General features: G+C 49.5%; 1 protein-coding gene across 2 annotated transcripts; it reads right to left on the reverse strand.

Annotated features, from left to right (window-relative positions):
• Window positions 1–702: 702 nt before the first annotated feature.
• LOC108797208 (mitochondrial uncoupling protein 2-like) lies at window positions 703–10,271 on the reverse strand. 2 transcript variants are annotated; one of them, XM_018568782.1, is made up of 6 exons: window positions 10,126–10,271; window positions 8,416–8,623; window positions 6,987–7,184; window positions 5,670–5,777; window positions 2,147–2,327; window positions 703–833 (listed from the first exon to the last, which is right to left on the reverse strand). In XM_018568782.1, the coding sequence occupies exons 1-6, from the start codon at window positions 10,249–10,251 to the stop codon at window positions 719–721; spliced, it is 936 nt and encodes a 311-aa protein (XP_018424284.1). In that variant the 5' UTR covers window positions 10,252–10,271; the 3' UTR covers window positions 703–718. The 2 variants fall into 2 exon arrangements, with proteins under 2 accessions (XP_018424284.1, XP_018424285.1); XM_018568783.1 differs by lacking the exon at window positions 703–833 and having other exon boundaries at window positions 2,143–2,330; window positions 5,679–5,777.
• Between the last annotated feature and the right edge of the window lie 4,186 nt (window positions 10,272–14,457).

Genomic DNA, 14,457 nt, shown 5'->3' on the forward strand with positions numbered 1-14,457 from the left:
TCCTTGTTGGCCAATCACTATGATGGCCAACAAGCTAAAAAGCTTTATTAAAGCCCACCCCTCCTTCATGTCCTTGTTGGCCAATCACTATGATGGCCAACAAGCTAAAAAGCTTTATTAAAGCCCACCCCTCCTTCATGTCTCTGTTGGCCAATCACTCTGGTGGCCAACAAGCTGAAACACTTTATTAAAGCCCACCCCTCATTCATGTCCATGTTGGCCAATCACTATGATGGATGGGCCTTAGTGCTCTATAGGAGCTTCAAGATATTAGAAGAGAGAGGTCCAGCATTGGAACAGAAAGTGCTCATTATAGGACCTTTGATGTACTCAGAGTGCTGAAGGCTACATGCAAGGTTATGTTTACCCAGGGCCTACATTATAGCTCTGGATCCTCCTTATTATCCTCATGGCATTGATGGAAGCACTTTAAGATTTCAGACTCAACAGTGCAAACAAATGTTGCCTTTAGCACCTAATTGTCACATGTATCTTCTACATTTCCCTCCTCACGTTCATCCTGAGATGTTTCTACCTACAGTTCCTCTCTTTGTATTGTAAACAGAGAAGGAGCATTCAGACTTGTCCCCATCTTGGTGGACCAAGTACGCCGGAAGAACCTTCATCGAGAGCCTTCCCTCTGCGGCAGGATTGTCACTCGTGGACCACATCTTATGACCTCAGATTTTGGGTAAACCTCTTCAATCCTTGGCTGGGGTTAATGAGGATCTTCCCAGGAGCTGTGGGCCATCATCATGGCTCTTTTCACCTGTTCAAAGCTGACGAACATGACGATGTTCCAGGAGCCGAGCCTGAGGAAAGCCGGCACGAACCTGTAGAGAGGTCGCCATATGTCATTATTAACATTTTTGGATGGTATTAAAGACACCCAAACCCCATGGTGGAAATGAATAAGGAGGAAGTGCAGGAAAAAGGTCTGTGAAAGTTTGTATGACCAAAATGAATGAAGTGAAACAGAACGATTTAGATTTAATTCCTTTATATAAAGGCTCCAGAGATATGGATGGAGTGCATGCTACTTAGGCTTTACAGGCTCCTCCCCTGAGGATCATAGAAGCTGCATAAAACTGAATACTACAACAACATACATCTGTAAAGTGTCAAAATTGTTATTGAGGTAGCTATGGCATTTCATATGCAAGACCAAATAGTACCCCATTGTTGGCATCAGACAGAGGAATAGTTACATAGTTACATAGTATTTGAGGTTGAATAAGGACAAATGTCCCTCAAGTCCAACCTATTTGTGTATGTGTATGGTCCAATTGGTGTGTAGTATGTATAGGTCCCTGTGTGTTCTCAATCTTAAGAGTACTTGTACCCCTGTATATTATGTCCCTGAGGAAATTGTCCAACCGCCTCTTGAATGATTCCACACTTTCAGCGGAAATGACAGCATGTGTTCCAGACCCTGACTGATCTAACTGAGAAGAAACCCCTTCGCCCCTTGTGCTGAAATTTTTTCTCCACCAATTTTAAGCGGTGGCCTCTCATCCTTGTCATCGAGTTAATTGTAAAAAGTTTGCTGCTAATGTTACTATACCCAGTAAACATTTTATACATGAAAATCATGTCCCCCCTTAATAAGTGCCCCATCTTTGGTGTCAGTGGAGGAATAGTGACCTATCATTGGTGTCAGTGGGAGGAATAGTGTCCCATCATTAGTGTCAGTGGGAGGAATAGTGTCCCATCATTGGTGTCAGTGGGGGGAATAGTGTCCCATCATTCGTGTCAGTGGGAGGAATAGTGCCCCATCATTGGTGTCAGTGGGAGGAATAGTGTCCCATCATTGGTGTCAGTGGGAGGAATGGTGCCCTATTGGTGGTGTCAATGGAAAGTATAGTGCCCCAAGGGCTGGTCAAAGGTAAGCAAACCCACAGGCCACAATTTGGGGACCACAGACCTACACATAGCTATTTTTATGGCTTCCCCCACATTCCCACCCCCACCACTCTAATGGACCCTCAGTGTGATGCGCACCCCCAATAACCACCAGTGTGGTGCGGGAGGCAGGAAGGGGCAGGTCACATCTTTGACTTTGAACCTGAATTAGCTTTTTACATAACTGAGAGCCTGAGATGTGGGGTGCTCTGGAAGTTCCACATGTTAGCCATGTTAGCCTTACCCCTTGTAAAATGAAGCGCTGCCTTCTCTCACCACCATGGTGAACGCGCAGTTTATGGCGCTCTTGTACTGGCCGGCCGTAGAGTTCATGTAGCGTGTTTTCACGACATCCACTGGAGATGCCACCACCGTCGTGCAGAAGCCGGCGCCAAACGCAGCCACGAAATGACATGGAAGGTTATCTGGAAGACACAAAATTGGCCTCTTTAATAAAACACCTCCGGATCTGTCTATGTATGTACTCTGTGATATTTGGGGAGATTAGTACATATGGGGAGCGCTTAAGGACAAGTCTCTGAGCCGTTTAACAGAAAAAAGGAAGTCTTTTATTTCTTCAAAGGCAGACAACTATGGAAGTTCCACATTAAATAGCTTTCTTCAGCAGTACAGTATACACTGAGTGGCCAGATTATTATGACCACCCCATCAGTACTTCGTTAGGCCACCTCGTGACTCCACGAGATGTTGAAAGGTGATGCGAGGAATCTGACACGGCACTGTTGCCCTCCTGTTGTCTTGTACCAGTCTTGCCCCTCCCCCGTTCTGCCCTAACATTGACTAGTCGCTGACGGCCACAATTCGCACGTTCAGACCCAGATTTTCGGCTGACAGTCCGGTCTTTAAACACTTTAACAATGAGCCCCTCTTAAACATTTAATGAATTCTGCTGTTTTGCTGATACTCGCTCCATGGCTCCGAGCGCCAACAGTCATCCCACGTTCAAAGGCTGTTACATCGCGTTGTTTCCCCGAATCTTCAGAAACAAATCACTTCTACTGTCGTGGTAAACAACCCGCTTCCCTATTTATAATGGTCTGGCCCTCTAGCAACTTCAAGGTGGTCATAATAATCTGGCCACTCCGTGTATATTGTCTTACCAATTCTCCAGTTGTCCCAGATACCTACAGTGTCCCATAGACATGTGCGATCCGTTTAGTTCCGAATCGAAATTCGGACGAAGTTTCGGAATTTCGGAAATTCGGATGCATCCGAATTACAGCTAAGACGAATGCAAACTAATCAGAATTCCCGATTTCCCGAAATTCGTTAGCGGTAGTCCGGTCAAAATTTCATTTATTGGACGAAATTTAGTTGCAGCAAAGTGACACATTTTTTTTTTTTTACAGTCTACAGAAGATTAAAAGAAAAAAGTGTGAGGTTCCCCCTCATTCACACCAGACCCTTTGGCCCCATTCACACTGCGCGATTCGCAAATCGCGCGTTTTTTGCGCGATTTGCATTTTGCGCGATATCGCGCTATTTGTCGCGCGATATCGCACAAATGCTTGCATTGGGCAAGCTTGAATCGCGGCTAAATCCGCTCCAAAAAGGGTCCTGCTGTAGCGACAGCAGGACCCTTTGCCCCATTGAGAAGCATTGGAGAGCGATATCGCGCGGTAAATTGCCGCGATATCGCGGGAATTACCGCGCGATAAATCGCTAAGTGTGAACGGGGCCTCAAGGTCTGGTAGGAATGTTAGGAGGGACCCTCCCCCAAGTTAAAACAAAAAAAAAGTGTGTAGAGTTCCCCCCAAAATCCCTACCAGACCCTTTAGGGCTGGTAGGAATTTTATGGGGGAACCACAGCCCCCAAAAATGGGGGGGAAAAACGTGGGGTCCCCCTAACAGTCCTACCAGACCCTTGATCCGAGCACTGGCCCGGCAGGGCAGAAAAGAGGGGGGATGACCCCCTCCCTGCATCTTACCAGGCCACTTGCGCTCGGCATTGGGAGGGTGTCCCCATGGCCTCTTCCCCACAACCCTGACCCGGTGGTTGTGGGGGTCTGCGGGCAAGGGGGCTTATTTGCATTGGGGTACCTCTTTAAATAAGATGCCGCCCCTCCCTTGTGAATGAGTAAGGGGGACTCGTCCCCTACCCATTCACTAAAGGGTTAAATCAAATAGTTATTAAAACGTCCAGACTTTTGATAAAATCCTTGAATTAAAAGAGAAATTGCTCCATCGATGTAATCCAGCGTCAATCACGATGCACAACCCCCGCCGAAAAAAAGTCCCGCCCCACGACGACTGTCCCATCCCGGCGAAAACTCGCTGCAAAATGACATTCCCGCTCGATTGTAAGCAGATGGGCGGAGCGAGCCGTGACGTCACTGCTTGCTCCGCCCATTTGACATTCTCAGCTGTCATGCTACATAGCAATCGGGAACTCCCCAATGCCAAAGTTTCCGAATGCCATTCGGGTCTGTGAGCCGAGGTGTGATAACGCTTTTCATATGACACCTCGGCTGTAGCATTGGGGAGTTCCCGAATGCTATTTAGCATGACAGCTGAGAGTGTCAAATGGGCGGAGCGAGCCGTAAAAAACCCCCCCCCCCCCCTCAAATGTCACTTTGCTGCCACGAACAAATGAACGAAACGAAAACGTAATTTCGACCGAATCCGAACCCCGAAAGAATTAAATTTCGGACCCGAATCCGAAAAACAAAATAATGCAAATTCGTAATCAAAACGAAACTAAACAATTCTTTTGCTGATGCACATGTCTAGTGTCCCAGTCCTTTAAAGTTTTACTCCTGCAGCACTGCTGCTCCAGCCCCAAGCCTCAGGGCCACTGTCTCTTTCTTTTAGCCTCCCTGGCTGTTCCTGGTGTGGCTCCAACACACCACCTGCCTCGGCCCTTGTGTGTCTCCGGCACATGCCACACCTGGCTCCCCTCTGACTTCTAGGCGGAGTCCTCCTGCCTCCCGAACACCCCTGTTCCCCTTCCCCGCTTGCCACCAGAGCATTAGCCAGCACCCTTTCCCATAAGGACTGTGCACAGGTGTGCAATCACCAGGTGCTGGCCCCGACTAAACCTTGGACCCAGAAATGGAGATTTCATCCCTCTCAATTCTCTTCGAAATGTCCCAGTTCCAGGATCCCATGCCAAATCCAGAAAACCCGGAGAGAACCAGAAAGATAGCTCTTTCCCAGAACTTGCTTCCTGGAACCGCTCAGCCCCTCTGTCTGAGAGTCCTGGGTGACTACAACCCCCGGTTCTACCGAGGGATTGCCACACAATACCACAATTCGTATTAGCTATTTTTTCTTTACCTGTCACTAAGGATAAAAGCCTAAAATGTAACACTATGAACTATTCGGGGACAGATGTTTGACCATGTCCCAGTTTACTCCTCCGGCTGTCATATTTCGGGGCCCAGACTCACAGCTTGTGTTTGCACTGATAAGACGGCTCACAGTCAGCCCATTACAGAGGGTGTGACGCGGCAGAGAAATCACTTGTTACCGGTTTATGATCCGTTCATACAATCTGCTGATGGAAGAACATGTTGTGACCTTCACAGAGGACTTTACACTATCTAGACAAGCCGTGTTTCTGGACCTAAATTACTACCATACAACCCCCCCTTCCCTCGGGCAAAATTAGAAAATGCACAAGTCAATGGGGAAGCAAATCTAGAGGTGAAGTCTAATCTGCTTCTATTTTGCCTTCCCTGGTTCCTCCCAACCCATCATCAACATTCTAATAACATTTTTAAATGAAACCTTCCTGCTTTGATTACATACATTATTAATCAGCTGGCGTTTTAAAATGGCTTCCTTGATGAGGTCGTAGGTCACCAGCTCTGCGCAGTTTACGATGGCGTTCCGGGTGATGTTGGGCATGGTCCCTGTGTAGAAAGGAACAAGCGGATCAGACAAGTATTTGGTACAAAGGGCTAAAAGAATGCATTGGGGAAGAGGAAGATCGGAATTTATAATGGTTTCCGCCAGGCAAGGTAAGTATGGCTCTTGCTATCTCTTATGTGTTTACAGCTGAAATTCAGGCAAGCAACTAAAAATCCAATTGAAATGATGTACACAAAAGGGACTATTTATAAACTACTTAATCTGACAATCCTTGCCTGCTGCCTGCCATGACCTCTGCCTGGAAACGGACTTATGCTTGCCTGCTGCCTGCCACAACCTCTGCCTGGTAACCAACTATCTTTGCTTGCTGCCTGTCTCAAACTCTGCCTGGAAACTAACTATTCTTGTCTGCCACAACCTCTGCTTGGAAACTAACTATTCTTGCCTACCACCAGCCATGACCTCTGCCAGAAAACTAATTAACCTTGCCTGCTGCCTGCCATGACCTCTGCCTTAAAACTGGCTATCTTTGTCTGCCATGACCTCTGCCTGGAAACTGACTAACCTTGCCAGCCACCTACCTCAACCTCTGCCTGAAAACAAATTATTTTTGCCCCCTGCCTGCCTCAGCCTCCTCCTGGAAACCAATTATCTGTGTCTACCATCTGCCACGACCTCTTCCTGGAAACAGACTACCCTTGCCTGCCACAACTTCTGCTTAGAAACAGACTATCCTTCCCTGCCACCTGCCACGATCTCTGTCTGGTGACCGACTACCCTTCCCTTCTGCATCTTCTGTCTCCTCATTGAACTCTCTCTGTGCCTGCCAACCCCTGCCAAAGTGATTCTGAGGGCCAGGACCTGGTTGCATCTTGCTGCACTAAACCCGGTGGCCACTAGGGTCACCAGCCCATCATCTCTTGTGGATCCCCATCGTGAAGACCAAGGTTCCACTTAGACTCTGTGCCCCGGGTGAGCCCATGTCACCTGACCAGGATAAATAGAATGGGTGAATCTGACCAGCGTGGATACAGACAGCAACAGAAACCTGCACAACCCTTCTACACTCCATCCAAAATGAAAGGAAACGTTTTGGCTGATATGAGGAATGTAAAGCGGTCATTTCGGGACAGTTATCAGTAGACTAATACATGATTTATGGTTCTGTTCTTTTCTTGTTGTGTTTTTCTTTACATCTCATTTTACGTTAGTTGAGATGTTCCTGTCAGTGGGGCCATGTGTCCTGTTACCTTTCCAGAGTCCTCGCATGCCCTCCTCCTTAGCGATGGTCTTGTAGGCATCCATCGTCCCGTTGTACCTCCTGCTACCATCTATGACTTTGACGTGTGCCTGGAACCTCACTTTAACCACGTCTGTCGGTTGAGCAAAGGTGACCGCCAGTGCGCCGGTGGTGGCTCCCGCCAGGAGCCGGCAACCCACACCAGAATCTGGGAGAAGAGATGGATGAGGTTCTGTTACCGTCATACACCATTCTTGTACATGCCAATGGTTTTCATGGAAATGCAATTTGGCCCTTTAAAGTGAAATTATTAGCATCCCTCTCCCTGAACCCCATTATCATTTCCACTCTGCTGCCTGAGAGTCACAAACGCTAACATCCCAAAATACTTAACTTTGCTATAGGAACTACTTCTCTGGGGTCCACCAAAGTTGGTCCATGACCAATGTGTAGGCAACTGGAGATGTTTGCCAGTCAGAACTCATTTCCTCCCTTTTAGCAATAAGATCCTGTGCTCATATGCCTTGGCATGTGGTCATGTGACCAGTGTGAGATCCCAGAGCAGTATTTAAGATGTTCAGAGGTGTAGAGGTGTTCAAAGCAATAGATATATTTTAAATTGGGTCAGAGACATAATACCGTGAAGGAAGATGGAAGGGAAGGTGCATGTTGGTTCATCCAATGATGAAGGCTTATGTGTATTTTGGGAGTGTAAATAAATTATGTTATGGTCCTTTGTGCTCTCATGCTGCTTGTCTGTTACCATGACAACATGGAGATTGGGGAGTTAGGTATCATAGACAAGCTTGGCTGACAGTTACTCTGGCAGGTCCAAGAAAGTTAGGCTGACTTAAAGTTGGGTACCACAATGGGGTGCTGAGTCTAAGACACAATGGGGTCCTCAGCACCCCATTGTGGTACCCAACTTCAAGTCAACCTAACTTTCTTGGACCTGTCATGCTAACATGCATATTAAAAAAAAATGGTGGGCTTAATAGTATGTGGAAGAGGCCTAACCAGTCTAGTGTAGAATTATTGAAATAAAGCCTGTAGACCGTCATAAAACAAGGACCGCGATAACCTTCCGTACCCCTCTTCAGAATGGCATGCTGTTTTCCTACACATTGTCAAGGATGCGTAAGAGAATGCCTAAAGGGTTCTGAGAACAATGGGCCACATACCCATAGCATCTCACATTTTCCCAGTTGTAATCTGATTTGTCGATACACAAGAACCTCCCTCTAGGCCACTTTTTTCCTATGCAAGGCCCTTGAATGTCCACCCAGTGCATTGGCCCACAGTCCCCTTTTACCCTCCCCTTCTATTCTTCCATGCTGCACTAGAATCATCTGACACAACTGGCTGGTTGCTCCGGGCAAATGGTTTATTTTCCACTCTCATGTAAATATGAAGCCTGCCGACATAGAAGTGGAACTCACTTTCAGAATGGCGGCAGTAGTACTGCTTCACCGAGTCGTACATCCCGATACGGATGGAAGCAAAGGTCATTTGTCGCTGCAGACCAGCCACCAGGCCATTGTAGAGACTGGCTGGACCTTCCATCTTCACTATGGTGGTGATAGTGCCCATCACGCCTTTGTAGTGAGCGACCCGGACGCTGGGCTCGGCAAAACATTCTCCCTGTATCTGCAGACGGAGAGATATGAGAATATACATTACACCAGGGGTAGCCAAACTCTGGTCCTCCAGCTGTGGTGAAGCTAGAGGTTCCACCATGTCCCTGGCTCTAGGAGTCTGTCAATGCCTTATGGGACGTGAAGTTCCACAACAGCTGGAGAACCAAAGTGTGGCTCCTCCTGCATTATACTGTATATAGTACATTGGTGACTGATATCTACAATGAGTGCGGGGGGACAACACCACTCCGGGGCCCATGAGGTCTAAGGGCCTAAAAATAACCGCTCCTCCTCTTATTCTCCAGCTGTGCGCTCATGTTGTACACTGGCAATGCAAGAAAGCATCTGAAATATAAAGTCCCAACTGCTCAGAACCTGATCTGATGCTTTTGCGGGACACAAATGCCCATGAGGTCAGCAGCAGGGTGATGTCTAGCTTTTGGAATGTTTCCAACTTTGGTATTAGCTCTGATTGGCTCTTTTCTGGAGGCACTACTTCAGAAGAGTCAAATCTACATTCTGATCCATACATATGCTGCTGGCCATCACATTTCCCAATCTACAGGAGCGTGGGTGCCCATTCATGGGTCGTTAGATGGTGGGGTCTGAGAACTAGGAATGAGCGTGGGTGACCATTCATGGGTCATTAGATGGTGGGGGTCTGAGAACTAGGAATGAGCGTGGGTGACCATTCATGGGTCTTTAGATGGTGGTGTCTGAGAACTAGGAATGAGCGTGGGTGACCATTCATGGGTCGTTAGATGGTGGGGTCTGAGAACTAGGAATGAGCGTGGGTGACCATTCATGGGTCTTTAGATGGTGGTGTCTGAGAACTAGGAATGAGCGTGGGTGACCATTCATGGGTCATTAGATGGTGGGGGTCTGAGAACTAGGAATGAGCGTGGGTGACCATTCATGGGTCATTAGATGGTGGGGTCTGAGAACTAGGGATGAGCGTGGGTGACCATTCATGGGTCATTTGATGGTGGGGTCTAAGAACTAGGGACGAGCGTGGGTGACCATTCATGGGTCAGTTGATGGTGGGGGTCTGAGAACTAGGGATGAGCGTGGGTGACCATTCACGGGTCATTGGATGGTGTGGATCTGAGAACTAGAGACAAGTGTGGATGCCCATTTATGGGTCATTGGATGGTGGGGTCTGAGAACTAGGCATGAGCGTGGGTGACCTTTCATGGGTCATTTGATGGTGGGGTCTGAGAACTAGGAACGAGCATAGGTGACCATTCATGGGTCATTTGATGGTGGGGGTCTGAGAACTAGGGACAAGTGTGGATGCCCATTCATGAGTCATTAGATGGTGGGGTCTGAGAACTAGGAACGAGCGCAGGTGCCCATTCATCGGTCATTAGATGGTGGGGTCTGAGAACTAGGGATGAGCGTGGGTGACCTTTCATGGGTCATTTGATGGTGGGGTCTGAGAACTAGGAACGAGCGCAGGTGCCCATTCTTAGTTCCTACCTGGATCCCCAATGTTCCCTTGTCATGCTGTACCTGGAGTCGGACTTTGGCGGTGTCCAGGGGGAAGGTGACCAGATCCGCTATACAGGCCGCTGTGCCGGCACCCACAAACTTCACCATGAGGGTGGGGGGGACCTCGGAAGGTTTCAGTCCGACCATGTCTTCGTCTCTTGTAAATGGGCCGCCTAAAAAGATACAATGTAACAAAGAGGGGAGGATGAAAATCAACCAATTTCTGTGGCCCCCACTACCAGTGTACTGATTTCTGTGCCCCCCCACTACTAGCGTACTGATTTCTGTGGCCCCCACTACTAGCGTACTGATTTCTGTGGCCCCCACTACTAGCGTACTGATTTCTGTGGCCCCCACTACTAGCGTACTGATTTATGTGGCCCCCCCATTATTAGCGTACTGATTTCTGTGGCCCCCCATTATTAGCGTACTGATTTGTGTGCCCCCACTACCAGCGTACTGATTTGGGTGCCCCCACTACTAGCGTACTGATTTATGTGGCCCCCACTACTAGCGTACTGATTTCTGTGGCCCCCCAGCTGTCAGACTTGCATTGCTCTGAGACCACATACAATGTGGTTCCCATAGGAGTCCTGCAGACAGTTGCGGATCAGCGCGGTTTCCGTGCAAATTTTAAAAGGGAAGTTTCCGCGCTAAGACGCAATTAAAATGGCCCAAAACCTCGCTGATCAGCACGGACGGTGCCATTGAAATCTACATGGAAACCAAACGGGTCAGGGAGCATTTCGGGCGGCAGGCGGTTCAGATGGCACGGAGCTGCGCGATCACATGCACGGTCCCCCATAGCAATGTATGGGATCGTTCATGTCGGCGGGTCAGCGCGGCCAAATCCTGTTGGGAACGCGGCCTTAGATCTTGGGGGCTCTTAAAGTTTTTCTGTGGGGATCCCCCCATGATGCCCCTTCCTGCGTGGCTCTCAGAGAGGGGTGAGGTGGGAGCAGAATTTGGGTGAAGGGTCAGACTTGTTGACTTCATATAATATATGCCGAGGGCTGTGAAATGTGACCTCGGCCAGGTATGCTGAGCACTGAGGAACGGGGTGAGGAACGGGGTGAGGAACGGGGTGAGGAACCACAAGCAAGACATGAGATCCATCACCTTCTTCCTGCCAAGTCAGAGCTCGGAGTCACGTCCTGCCCTGACCCTGCCAACCACGTGGGCACCACCCACCCACTGAGCGTCATTCATTCTATTCAGGGGTCCTCAATCCCCCCCCCCTCCTGTAATAAAGACTACTAAATGCTGCTCTCTCTCCTTGTGCAGGGTGACTGGTCTTGTCTCCGCCCCCTCCTCTAATAAAGACTACTCACTGCGGCTCTCTCCTTGTGTAGGGTGACTGGTCTTGTCTCTGCCCCCTCCTCTAATAAAGACCGGTCACTGCTGCTCCCTCCTTGTGCAGGGTGACTGGTCTTGTCTCCGCCCCCTCCTGTAATAAAGACTGGTCACTGCTGTACTCTCTCCATGTGCAGGGTGACTGGTCTTGTCTCCGCCCCCTCCTCTAATAAAGACCGCTCACTGCTGCTCCCTCCTTGTGCAGGGTGACTGGTCTTGTCTCTGTCCCCTCCTCTAATAAAGACTACTCACTGCTGCTCCCTCCTTGTGCAGGGTGACTGGTCTTGTCTCTGCCCCCTCCTCTAATAAAGACGGCTCACTGCTGCTCCCTCCTTGTGCAGGGTGACTGGTCTTGTCTCTGCCCCCTCCTCTAATAAAGACTGGTCACTGGTGCTCTCTCTCCTTCTGCAGGGTGACTGGTCTTGTCTCCGCCCCCTCCTGTAGTGGGTGGAACCTGCTGAGCCCCTCTCTCTGCACAGGCTATGTATACTGCACTGGCTGTATACAGAAGACTATTTGCCATTGTTGGACGTCATGTCACACCGTCCATATGTAAATGTCCCTCCGGCACACACGCTCCCTCAATATAAACACAATTTGCCTCGCACACGAATGACCCCTCCTGTATATTCATCACCTTTCTAATAATACCCACAATCTGTATCATGCAAAGCAGCCCCATCTGTCTCCGGTCCACAAGTCTTAGAACCAATGGGTGCAGCGCGGTCACTCACAGCGCCCAATCACAAAAGGGTTCTGATCTTTAGGGAGCAGGTGTTCAGGGAGAGCCGTGTAGCCATGAACGGCGTTCCTCCCCAAACCACACACTGCATAGCAATGAAAGAGACCAGAGTGATGGAAACTGGACGGCTGGATTCCCTGGTGCCCCCCCTGGCAGCCCTAGTGCCCCCTGGCTTACCTGGTGCCCCCCTGGCAGCCCTAGTGCCCCATCTGTCTGCCTGACATCTTATGTCCGGGTTTCTGCTGCCATGAAAGCCGGACACAGCATTCAAAACCCGGACTGCCCGGGTCAATTCTGGACAGGTGGCATCCCTACTGGCAGCCCTAGTGCCCCTCCCTGGCAGCCACATTTCCTACCTGGCAGCCCTAGTGCCCCTCTGGCATCCCTAGTGCCCCCCCTGGCAGCCCTAGTGCCCCCCTGGCAGCCCTAGTGCCCCTCCCTACCCTGGCAGCCCTGCCAGCATATATTGGCTACAGAGAAATCCAGAGAGGAGATGCGTCTTGAACTGCAACGCATGCTATGTGCACACATGGGCGCATCCGTTCTCTCCTAGTAAATCTGCATCTGCCTGGGCACCCCGTGTGCACCCACTGCCTACCAGGAAATGGGCTGTGAAGTATTTCCCCTGCCAGCAACAGGCACCAACCAAAAAGCAATACCCTCATTCTAATCCTTCCCTGCTGGGCTACAAAAATGTGTCTCCATTGATATCTGTGTCCCCATTGAAGAGATCTGCGCTCACTTCCTGTGTTGGTGACCACACACAATGTGGGGGGGGGGGGGCTCCCCATGGGGGAACCAGCCACCAAAAATTGAGGAAACAGACAGCAATATAAATCCTACAAAAAAAAAAAGTGTTTTGCTCTTCCATTGGTGGTATTTGTGCTCACTTCCTGTCCCGGTGACCACACAGGAAGTAAGGGTAAATCTCCCCAACACCTGACAGAGGTTCCATCCCTTCTGCATCATCCAAAGAACAAAAAACAACTTTGTAATGTTTGTGTGTCAAGTACTCTGAGTCGGTGGAATTCGGAATTCTTTCATTTGTTGTGATATCCGCATTCCTTTCCGCATTTAGATCATTTTTATCCCGCTGCAGGCGGAGCCGAAACTCCCCGAGAGCGCGAACGCCGCCAAACCTGCCGTCAACCATGACAGACGTGACATTTGTAGGTTCATTGAATGTCGCCGGTTGTAGAGGAGGGACCAAGAGTATGGGGACACGCAGCAGTTCACAAACACATTCCGGCTGTGGTGGAACTACAAGTCCCATGAGGCATTGCAAGACTCTGACAGCCGCAGACATGACTCCCGGAGGCACGGGGGTGATGGGACTTGAAGTTTCGGCACAGCTCAAAGAAGAGCGCCGAGCTCGCAGTGCAAACCGCTGCATGAGTTTTTTTTGCGGCGTTGAAACGAATGCCCCGTGCTGATGCGCGTCGAAACGCCCCAAAATGGCGAAGTTTTGGCGCGATTTGCAGCATTTGTTGTGCGTCAGCCTGGGGCAGCCCATTCGTTTCATAGGGCGGTCCTATGCTGATGTGCAATGAACACGCCTAAAATGATACATGCGTTTACACATGCAGCAAGTTTGGATGAAGGGGGGGGTGAGGGCTCAGGCACCCGCGTGCAATGGAAGTGCTCAGCCTGCAGAGGAGAGGTGACGGCGGCGGCAGGGAAAGGGTGCATTGTATGTCCAGTTTTGGGCAGAATGGGGACACGGGGGCTCTGCCGGGATTTTATGGCCAGCTGGGGCTCCAGTACACCGCGCTGACAGTGGGAGGGGCTTAAAGGGGCATTACCCGGAACTGAGTCCAGGTATATACAGCACATGTGTCCCCGTCCTCGTGTCACGTATGTCTGTAGTCAGAAGAAGAAGCTGTTACAGTGTGAGCTACATACCTGATAAAAGGATCATATATGATCATCCAGTGCAATGTTACCCCCATCAGTCCCACACTGTGCATACATGACAATCGCAGCACACATGACAATCACAGCACACATGACAATCACAGCACACATGACAACCACAGCATACATGACAATCACTCAGAGCACACATGACAATCACAGCACACATGACAATCACAGCACACATGACAACCACAGCACACATGACAACCACAGCACACATGACAATCGCAGCACACATGACAACCACAGCACACATGACAACCACAGCATACATGACAACCACAGCACACATGACAATCGCAGCACACATGACAACCACAGCACACATGACAACCACAGCA

Source organism: Nanorana parkeri, unplaced genomic scaffold (assembly GCF_000935625.1).
Source record: "Nanorana parkeri isolate BGI_ZX_2015 unplaced genomic scaffold, ASM93562v1 scaffold1242, whole genome shotgun sequence".
In the NCBI taxonomy this organism is placed as follows: domain Eukaryota; kingdom Metazoa; phylum Chordata; class Amphibia; order Anura; family Dicroglossidae; genus Nanorana; species Nanorana parkeri.

What these genes read in the sequence shown, in the direction of transcription:
- LOC108797208 (XM_018568782.1), bottom strand. Translation starts at nt 10,251, where the DNA reads ATGGTCGGACTGAAACCTTCCGAGGTCCCCCCCACCCTCATGGTGAAG. An exon ending in CTACTGCCGCCATTCTGAAA is followed by an intron (nt 7,185 to 8,415) that starts GTGAGTTCCACT and finishes CTCTTCTCCCAG; the next exon opens with ATTCTGGTGTGGGTTGCCGG. An exon ending in CCAGCTGATTAATAATGTAT is followed by an intron (nt 2,328 to 5,669) that starts GTAATCAAAGCA and finishes TGTGTCTTCCAG; the next exon opens with ATAACCTTCCATGTCATTTC.